The sequence below is a fragment of the Bufo gargarizans genome, chromosome 5 (genome assembly GCF_014858855.1).
Source record: "Bufo gargarizans isolate SCDJY-AF-19 chromosome 5, ASM1485885v1, whole genome shotgun sequence".
Classification (NCBI taxonomy): domain Eukaryota; kingdom Metazoa; phylum Chordata; class Amphibia; order Anura; family Bufonidae; genus Bufo; species Bufo gargarizans.
Window position 1 is genome coordinate 112,662,990 of NC_058084.1, and position 10,953 is coordinate 112,673,942.

At 42.3% G+C, this 10,953-nt stretch overlaps 1 protein-coding gene across 1 annotated transcript; it reads right to left on the reverse strand.

Annotated features, from left to right (window-relative positions):
* Positions 1-583: 583 nt before the first annotated feature.
* Positions 584-6,083, reverse strand: LOC122939024 (cytochrome P450 7A1-like). The gene is made up of 6 exons (XM_044294943.1): positions 5,959-6,083; positions 5,301-5,541; positions 3,859-4,460; positions 3,616-3,746; positions 2,824-3,002; positions 584-1,056 (listed from the first exon to the last, which is right to left on the reverse strand). Exons 1-6 carry the CDS (start codon positions 6,036-6,038, stop codon positions 757-759), a joined length of 1,533 nt encoding a protein of 510 aa, XP_044150878.1. The 5' UTR covers positions 6,039-6,083; the 3' UTR covers positions 584-756.
* Between the last annotated feature and the right edge of the window lie 4,870 nt (positions 6,084-10,953).

Consider the following 10,953-nt stretch of genomic DNA (forward strand, 5'->3'; position numbering starts at 1 on the left):
CTCTCTTTCATGAGTAGACTTTATGAAGCGTTCAGTTCTTATTGCTTGTACGCTGCATTACTGAGCACAACAATTCCCATACTGAAAGGCAAGTATTAAAAACAGCAAATTTATTTATTTTGAGGTACTTGTTTTACAGAACGGACCTACGTCCAAAATGTAAGGTTTTCTTATAGAAAAAAGTGTAAATACCAGACATTTTATATACAAATGTTAATACATTAAAATACAGAGAACAGACAGTATGATACAACAGATACATTCATGTCTATACTTTCATTGAAGACTGCTAACACTTTTGGGAATTCTCATATCAACAATTATCATGTACAATGTGATTTATAGTTAAAACACTATAAATTCTTTTTCGATACAACACTAAAATCATCTCTTACAATACACAATTATAAAATAACTACAAATATACATCATTCCTTCTAACTCCATAAGGCTCTATCTATCACCACCTTCAGTGTTCTGTCAGTTTTCCGGAATAATGAAACCGGTGTAAAGTAGAACTGGCTTACTTGCCCATAGCAACCAATCAGATTCCACCTTTCATTATTCACAGTTACTTTTGAAAATGAAAGGTGGACTCTGATTGGTTGCCATGGGCAACTAAGCCACTTCTACTTTACACCAGTTTGATAATTCTCCCCCATTGTTGTTGTTGCAAAAGACAATAAAAACCTGACGGCCTCCATAATATAGCAATGGTCAATGTGTACTGTGATGATCTACGTTGTGTAGTTTCATTTAGTGAGCTTTCAGTCTAAATCGGAAATCAACATCATTTGTGGGCGGTAAAATGCCTAGGCCTGCACGGGACTGATCTAGGGGTGGGCATTTTGCATTTTTATCTGCAAGTTCCATATCAAAGTAAGAAATCAGGAGAGTCAGTAACTGTTTGATCTCAAGCACGGCAAATTGACGTCCAGGGCATTTGGTTCTCCCAGACCCAAACGGCAAGTAGTAATACTTTAATTTCTTTCCTTTGAGGTAAAAATTTGTCTTCTCTTTGCCATTCTCATCTAGGAAACGATCATATTTGAATACCTGAAAAATAAGGATACAGTCATAAGTATTGATCCTGATATTCATAAATTAGTAATGGTGGACTTCTCTATGCTTTCTGGAAACAACAACAGGCAAAGAATTTATAGCTATCCTATAGTAATTGGATGGTAAACTAGGCTACACAAAGGTCTTGGAAGATGTAATACAAACCGGATTTGCAAAAAGTTGGGACACTATACAAATCGTGAATAAAAACTGAATGCAATGATGTGGAGGTGCCAAATTCTAATATTTTATTCAGAATAGAACATAAATCACGGGAGAAAAGTTTAAACTGAGAAAATGTACCATTTTAAGGGAAAAATATGTTGAATCAGAATTTCATGGTGTCAACAAATCCCCAAAAAGTTGGGGCAAGGCCATTTTCACCACTGTGTGGCATCTCCCCTTGTTCTTACAACACTCAACAGACATCTGGGGACCGAGGAGACCAGTTTCTCAAGTTTAGAAATAGGAATGCTCTCCCATTCTTGTCTAATACAGGCCTCTAACTGTTCAATCGTCTTGGGCCTTCTTTGTTGCACCTTCCTCTTTATGATTCGCCAAATGTTCTCTATAGGTGAAAGATCTGGACTGCAGACTGGCCATTTCAGTACCCGGATCCTTCTCCTGCGCAGCCATGATGTTGTGATTGATGCAGAATGTGGTCTGGCATTATCTTGTTGAAAAATGCAGGGTCTTCCCTGAAAGAGATGACGTCTGGATGGGAGCATATGTTGTTCAAGAACCTGAATATATTTTTCTGCATTGATGGTGCCTTTCCAGACATGCAAGCTGCCCATGCCACACGCACTCATGCAACCCCATACCATCAGAGATGCAGGCTTCTGAACTGAGAGTTGATAACAACTTGGGTTGTCCTTGTCCTCTTTGGTCCGGATGACATGGCGCCCCAGATTTCCAAAAAGAACTTCGAATCGTGAGTCATCTGACCACAGAACAGTCTTCCATTTTGCCACACTCCATTTTAAATGATCCCTGGCCCAGTGAAAACGCCTGAGCTTGTGGATCTTGCTTAGAAATGGCTTCTTCTTTGCACTGTAGAGTTTCAGCTGGCAATGGTGAATGGCACGGTGGATTGTGTTCACTGACAATGGTTTCTGGAAGTATTCCTGAGCCCATTTTGTGATTTCCTTTACAGTAGCATTCCTGTTTGTGGTGCAGTGTCATTTAAGGGCCTGGAGAACACGGGCATCCAGTATGGTTTTACGGCCTTGACCCTTACGCACAGAGATTGTTCCAGATTCTCTGAATCTTCGGATGATGTTATGCACAGTTGATGATGATAGATGCAAAGTCTTTGCAATTTTTCGCTGGGTAACACCTTTCTGATATTGCTCCACTATCTTTCTGTGCAACATTGTGGGAATTGGTGATCCTCTACCCATCTTGGCTTCTGAGAGACACTGCCACTCTGAGATGCTCTTTTTATACCCAATCATGTTGCCAATTGACCTAATTAGTGTTAATTGGTCTTCCAGCTCTTCGTTATGCTCAAATTTACTTTTTCCAGCCTCTTATTGCTACTTGTCCCAACTTTTTTGGGATTTGTTGATACCGTGAAAATTTGAATCAACGTATTTTTCCTTTAAAATGATACATTTACTCGGATTAAAAGTTTGATCTGTCATCTACGTTCTCTTACAAATAAAATATTGACATTTGCCATCTCCACATCATTGCATTCAGTTTTTATTCACAATTTGTTTAGTGTCCCAACTTTTTTGGAATCCGGTTTGTACTTACCATGGGGTCCTCATAAACTTCAGGATCCCAATGAACGGTCTGCGGGTAGAGGGCGACAATGTCATCTTTACGGATGCCATATACCCCCTTTTCTTCAAGTTGTAAGGTAAAATTCTCCTTGGCCACTCTGATGTTCATTGATGCACTGGATAGCCTCATTGATTCCTTGATGATGCTGTCTGTGTAGGGAAAGACCAGAACAATTGTAATTTAGGAATAGTTAGGGTACTTTCACACTAGCGTTATTCTTTTCCGGTATTGAGTTCTGTCCCAGGGGCTCAATACTGGAAAAAAATGCTTCAGTTTTATCCTAATGCAGTGTGAATGGAGAGCAATCCGTTCAGTTTGCATCAGGATGTCTTTAGTTCGGTCCTCTTACGTTATTTGGCTGGAGAAAATACCACATCTTTTCTCCAGCCAAAATTTCGGAACACTTGCCGGAATCCAGCATTAATTTCCATTCTTCGGCCCAAATTCCAGAACACTGGCATTAATTTCCACGGTTTCCCGATTTGCGCATGCGCAGACCTTTAAAAATGCTAATTAAAATAAATTCTGGATTCCTTTTTTTCGGATGACACCGAAGAGACAGATCTGGAATTTCAATTCATTTGTCAGATGGATCCGCATCAGGATCCGTCTGACAAATGATATCCGTTTCCATACAGATTTCCGGATCAGGCAGTTCCGACAACTGAACTGCCTGTCGGATCCTCACAACGAAAGTGTAAAAGTACCCTAATGGGACAAGCTGAGCAAGCATGGATTACCTATCACCTTTATGAGACATACCTAAAATCGGCATCTCCTCCAGCTGAAGACGATTGAGAAAAATGAACTTGTCATCAAAGGTGACTTTCTGAGAAGCATTTGTCAAAGCCTGGCTGATCTCCTCGGTGGCTGCCTTCATTGCTTTTGGGCATCTGTAAAATCATAGTTCAATATTTTTTTTAATTCTATTCAGAAATGAGTCCGGTATAATAAAATACTTGGATAAAACAAGGCAAGCTAAAGGGGTGCAGAGATTTTTCTTACCCAAGGAGGTAGTAGACACTCCAGAACGTTGCAGGAAGGGTGTTAGCTAGCGATGCCCAGAGGAGCGCCAAGTGGGTCTTTGCCTTATCTGAATCATTTAGAGTGGAAACTGTGTCATTCATGAACATCCTATGGCTGACAATCTCTGAGAGGTTGATTCTTTTCCTGAGATTCTCATGGAACAGATCCTTTGCTAGGTTCTCCCTGGCACTGTAAGCTGATTTGAAGACATGTATGGGTAGACCTGCTACTAGCGCAGGAAAGATTCTGTCGAATTTTTTGAAGTTTTCAATGGCATTGTGGATAAGGGCTCTTTGTGCTTCCTCTCTAGCTAAACTTGTGTCATTTTTATTGTTCCACTCTTTGCCAAAAAGGGTTAAGTAACCAGACTCGAACATTACTTGGTAACAGAAGGCATAGAGACCCTCTTTGGACCATTCTTTTTCTTTGGATGCCACAGACTTCAAGATTGCATGTTGAAGATTCTCCATCATGGAAGAAATCATCGGGTCCAGGGCATCTCCCTGCATGGTCTTAAATGTTTCATGTATATTTTCAGTGGTTTTGCCATCAACAGGATTCATGCTGCTATGTCCAAATGCCTGACAAAAAACAAAGTTTATTCTAATTAATATAAATTGGAGGGAAATATAGAGAAAAAGCAGAAACATGACTGCAATACGTTTTATATTTAGCAGAGAACCAGTGGGGTTCATGGCTACGGCAAAATTATGAGAATGGACCTTGTACGGCGGCCCATATTAACTGTAAGTCCCCTATGCTTCTAAGTGTACTTTGACACTAGTGTTTAAGTTTTCCGGTATTGAGTTCTGTCATAGGGTCTCAATACCGGAAAAGAACGCTTCGGTTTTGTCCCCATTCATTGTTAAATGGGACAAAACTGAACTGAACAGAACGGAGTGCTTCAAAATGCATTCCGTTTAGTTGCGTTCCTATACTGGAGCGCAAACCGCAACATGTTATATTTTGCTTTCCGGCCAATACGAATCCGGCATTACCCCAATGCAAGTCAATGGGGATGGATCCATCCACAATAGAAAACGGATTCGTCCCCCATTGACTTTCAATAGAGTTAATTACGGATCCGTCTTGGCAATATTAAAGATAATATAACCGGATCCGTTCATAACGGAAGCAGATGGTTGTATTCTCAGTAACGGAAGCGTTTTTGCTGGACCCTGCCAGATCCAGCAAAAGCGCTAGTGTGAAAGTAGCCCAACTGTATACACCCAAGGAAATCCAATCCAAAATAAATGTGATAACTTATGAAATAATGGTTTATAACTGATATAAAGTATTATTTCAATCTCCATTTTACGTCATTTTACAATTTAACAACATGGCTCATTAAGATAACATTTAAACAGATTATCTAATAGTAAAGTATTCTACTGTAAAAAAAAAAAAAAAAGGGTGGTTACCTTGGCAGATGTTGAATAGTGGAACTTCTGCCAATCGAAGTGACGCCCATGACGCATTACTAGATCAAACGAAAATGGGTCAGTCACAAAGTGCACAAATTTTCCAGCAATTTTACAGGTGAAGACATCTCCATATTTTTTCTGCCGCGATCGGAGAAACTCTAGAGGGTTGGCACCAAACTGCAAGGCACATCCAAGGTAGGGAATTAAGCCGTTTTCCAGAGGCGGCTCTCCGGGTTGTCTGAAGTGATAAAAGCAAATATGCATATAGATACATTAGCTCAATGTAACATCTACCCTTATATAATCACCCTGAATGTTCACATTCCTCGGTTACCTTATTTACTTAGCCGTCTTTTTTTTTTTTTTTGGGGCCAAATGCATGCTGTACTGACCATTACACAGTGGGTCAAATAAACAGCTGAAGGCAAATATTTGATAAGGTGGCTTGGGGAGGTTATCATTTTTTCCTAAGGTTATTATTTCTACATATTGAAAATAATCTATTTAATTTTTTTTCTCATTTGTATTTTAATTTTATATCTATTTTTAGGCAATTATATTTAATCATTAGCTCTAGATATTTAACATTAAAAATAAAAAGGACAATACATTTCTAGTAATATATTTATAAAAAAATAAATCATTCATTTCTTACCGTCTTCTAATGCCAACAATAAGCCAGAAGAAGCAGCACACAGCCACAACTACTCCCCATATCAGCGAAATAGTCAGCATCTTTTCAGGTTTTGCCTTGATAGGGATTGAAAGGATGAGCGCACTTTCAGCTAACAGCCAAGAGCACTGCTACTGCAGGAAAGTGGCCGCCATTTATATACACCCAGAACTCAAGGGCTGTTTAACTATTGAACTCTAGTAGCCATGAAAAGGTATTGATTAACTCCACAACCAATGGGTAGCTTGCCTTTTGCAGTCTTCACAGGTATCTGTAAAAATATGTAATAATAATAAAAAAATAAAAATAAACATCCTAGACCATTGCAGAAATGTCCTTGACCGTAGTCCATAGGTATGAGATGAGGTTCCAATGTAAGCAAAGAGTTGTAATAGTAGATAATGTGAAGGTCTCTGGGGTGTGTGCTTAAACTCTCATGTAAGTGTACTAGATGCTGACTATAGTCTTAAATAACGAGAGAAAAGAAGAAATGAATCGCACATCCACTGCTAATGCTATGATCTCATCCCTGCAGTTCAAGTCTAGCGGTTACTGTAGAGCAAATGCAAACATGTGCATGTCTATTGTAATGTGTTTTTTCTCCATGTGTCTGCAAGATCAGGCATAGCTTTATATATATATATATATATATATATATATATATAATAATAATAAGTATTTTAGATATACTGTCCTTAACCGCCTCCGGACCGCCTAACGCAGGATCGCGGTCCGGAGGCGGCAGTTTCAGGCAGAGTCACGCAGCGATGAGTCATCTCGCGAGACGCAAGATGACGTGCTTAGCCGGCCCGCGCATGCGCATCGCGGGCCGGCAATAGTTCGAGGGGGGTCACGTCATCAGCTTGCCAGCCAATGATCGTGGCTGGCAAGCTGATGATTTAAAAAAAAAAGAATCACAAGCCAGTTAACACTTTATATTAGTAAGGCCTCATGCACACAACAGTATTTTTTTGCGGTCCACAAAAAGGGGTTCTGTTGTTCCGTGATCCGTGTCCGTTTTTGTTTCCATGTGTTTTCCTTTATTTTTGGAGGATCACCAGACATGAAGGAAAGTAAAAAAAAATCTAAGTCAAGTTTGCCATGCAAATTATAGGAAAAAAACGGACGCGGATGACAATCTTGTATGCCTCCGTGTTTTTTCACGGACCCATTGACTTGAATGGACAGGTCATATTTTTTTCTCGGACTGGAAACACGGATCACGGACGCGGATGACAAACGGTGCATTAGCAGAGTTTTCCACGGACCCATTGAAAGTCAATGGGTCCGCAGAAAATCACGGAAAACGGAACAACGGACACGGGACACAACAACGGTCGTGTGCATGAGGCCTAAATATGATGTGTTAAATGGCTTCCCTGCTCCTCTGCTGGTCCTTTTTGTCGGTTGGTCTCAGCAGAAGAGCAGGCATCACAGTGAGTAGCACCAAACACCACACACTTGGCCCCAGATCACCCCCCTGCACCCCAATTAACCCCTTGATCACCCCTTCTTGCCCCTGTCAATCACCTAGTGAAAGGAAAAAAGTGATCAGTGTAAACTGTCACTTTTTTTTCCCACTGGTATTGACTGTTAGGTTTCAGGGATAGTTTAGGTCCCTTGGTTAGGTAGTTTAGCGATCGGTTAGCGCCCAGCCCACCGCACCGCAGTCACTGATTCGCTGATTAGCGTATCGCTAATCAGCATTTGTACTTTTATAGTATCTGTAAGTGATCAAAACTGATCACAGTCAGATCTATAATAGTATTAGTGTCACCTTAGCTCGCCCTCCACCCAAAACGCAGTGTTTGCCCGATCAGGCCTAATCGGTCGCCCACAAGTGCGTTCACCCACGCCCGCCCCGCCGCAGTGACAACATTTTTTTTTTTTTTATCACTGCACATTCAATTTACAAGCGCTGCAGCGATAAAAAAAATCAGTTTTGATATTTTTTTATCAACCGCAGCGGCCTCCGGTACTTCGCTAGCCTCCCATTTTTAAGACAGGCTTGCTTTTTTTCTTGGGTAGTCTCAGGGAATACCCCTAAATTTAGTAGTCCAAATATCAAACAGGGGGTATTCTTCTGAAGAGGCCTACAGGTTTCTGACCCAGTCGGATGAGGAATGGGAACCCTCATCTGATGAATCTAGCGGGTCAGAATATGAACCTGTAGAAAGAAGTGGCAGTCTGATCCAAAGTTCGGACGATGAGGTTGAGGTCCCTGATAGCACCAGGCGTACCCGGCCCCGTGTCGCTAGACCACAGGTTGCGCAGGATCCGCTTCAAGGGCAGCAGAGTGGGGCTGGCGCTGTCGGATTACGTGGTGAGGCATACACCAGCAGCGCAGCCCTCCCTGGACCTAGTACCAGCACTGCCGTACAACATGTTGAAGTGGCGAGCACCAGAAGGGCAGTTGAAGCTGGTACGGTGGCACGTGCAGTAGTTACCCCGTCGCAGCCACCGCACAGACAGGCCTGTAGACCCCCTAGAATCCCTGAGGTGCTGGCAAATCCTGATTGGCAGTCCCCAACTTCAGCCGCACCATTAGTTCCCCCTTTCACCGCCCAGTCTGGAGTTCTGGTTGAGACAGCTCAGATCGGTTTGGCCCTGGGATTTTTTGAGCTGTTCTTGACTGCGGAGCTCTTGGACTTAGTCGTGGCAGAAACAAACCGGTATGCCACACAATTTATATCCGCCAACCCGGGAAGCTATTATGCCCAGCCTTTCCGGTGGAATCCCGTCCAAGTTTCTGAAATTAAAACGTTTCTGGGCCTTCTCCTCAACATTGGTCTAACCAAAAAGCATGAATTGTGGTCATATTGGTCCACGAACCCAATTTATCACATGCCCATGTTCTCTGCTGCCATGTCCAGGGCACGATTTGAGGCCATCCTGCGTTTCCTGCACTTTAGCGACAACACCACCTCCCGTCCCAGAGGCCACCCAGCTTTTGACCGGCTCCACAAAATTCGGCCCCTCATAGACCACTTCAACCAGAAATTTGCAGCTTTGTATACCCCTGAGAAAAACATCTGCGTAGATGAGTCCCTAATACATTTTACCTTGGCCTTGGCTTCAAACAATACATCCCAAGCAAGCACGCCCAGTATGGGGTCAAATTGTATAAGCTCTGTGAAAGGGCCACAGGCTATACCCACAAATTTCGGATCTATGAGGGAAAAGATCAGACCCTGGAGCTGGTCGGTTGCCCTGACTACCTGGGGAGCAGTGGGAAGACAGTCTGGGACTTGGTGTCACCCTTATTTGGCAAGGGGTACCATCTTTATGTGGACAATTTCTACACAAGTGTGTCCCTCTTCAGGCAGAACTGCTCGCGGTGAAATGGAGAGACAAGCGTGACGTTTACATGCTCTCCTCCATTCACGCAGACGCGACAATCCAAATTGAGCAATCAACCCCTCTCAGTCCACGACTATAACCTTCACATGGGAGGGGTGGACTTCAATGACCAGATGTTGGCTCCGTATTTAGTTTCCCGACGCAACAGACGCTGGTATAAGAAGCTGTCTGTATATTTAATTCAATACTCTCTGTATAATAGTTCTGTTCTCTACAGTAAGGCTGGGAGAACAGGATACTTCCTGTTCAGGAAGAGATCATCGAGAACCTCCTGTATCCAGGAGGTTCCGTGGCCCCATCCACCAGTGTAGTTAGCCCTCTACACGAGCGACATTTCCCCAATGTCGTTGCTGGTACCTCAACCCAACCATCACCCCGAAAAGATGTTGTGTCTGTAGCAGGAGTGGAATAAGGCGTGACACCCGCTATTTCTGTCCTGACTGCCCTGACCACCCTGCCCTATGCTTAGGGGAGTGTTTCCGGACGTACCACACACAGGTACACTTAGCATAGGGATCACATCTCACAGGACAGGTACACAGGGCTATTAGGGCCCATTCACACGCAGCTGCTGCAAACCTCTCCTTTCACCTGGGACAAAGTGCATAATGCACTTCGCCACATCTTTGGGCGATTTGCACTTTGCACATTGTCTCATGGGGAAGGAGAGGTTTGTCCTATAAAGGTAAAAAAAAAAAAACACCAGTGAGCAAAAAAGTTAACGTTCAGTTCCAAAAGTTAAATAAAGTTTATATGTTCTGTTCAAAGGTTATTATAAAGTTAATAAAATTTATTGCGTTGCGGCCTGGTTTTTTTCTTTTTTGTTTTGTTTTTTTTACCTTCCAGGTAGACCAACCGATCGACTAGCTGCAGCACTGATGTGCATTCTGACAGAAGCATTGCGCTGCTGTCAGATTACACAAAAGTCGGTGTATGCGGCGCTGCAAGACGAGATTTCTCCTCTGCAGTAAAAGATACGTTTGCCGAGGCATATGAGCTGAGGAGGCGGCGTTGTTCATATGCTTTGGCAAACACTTTGTATATTAAAAAAAATAAAAAATCCCGGCATTGATTTATTCATCCACATCGATTGATGTGAATCGAGAAATCGGGTTTGCCAGGGCATACGAGCTAAGTGGGTATGGATGCCTTTCCCCTCCTTTTTTTTTTTGCAGAGATTTTTTCATCCACATTGATCAATGTGAATGAAGAAATCTGTGCCGTTCTTTTTTTTTCTTTCAGCCCAGAGGCTGAACGGAAAAAAAAATCTCATTACCTGTATGCTCAATATAAGGAGAATAGCAGAAACTCCTAATGCTGGCCATACATGTAATGATTGTGGAGACCCTCAAATGCCAGGGCAGTACAAACACCCCACAAATGACCCCATTTTGGAAAGAAGACACCCCAAGGTATTCGCTAAGGGGCATATTGAGTCCATGAAAGATTGAAATTTTTGTCCCAAGTTAGCGGAAAGTGAGACTTTGTGAGAAAAAAAAAATATCAATTTCCGCTAACTTATGCCCCAAAAAAAAATTTCTATGAACTCACCAGGCCGCTCATTGAATACCTTGGGGTGTCTTCCTTCCAAAATGGGGTCACATGTGGGGTATTTAT

Coding starts and splice junctions, on each gene's coding strand:
- LOC122939024 (XM_044294943.1), bottom strand. CDS start 6,038: ATGCTGACTATTTCGCTGATATGGGGAGTAGTTGTGGCTGTGTGCTGC. Junction 4,461..5,300: donor ACTATTCAACATCTGCCAAG/GTAACCACCCTT, acceptor GTTTTTTGTCAG/GCATTTGGACATAGCAGCAT. Junction 3,003..3,615: donor GGAGGAGATGCCGATTTTAG/GTATGTCTCATA, acceptor TTCCCTACACAG/ACAGCATCATCAAGGAATCA.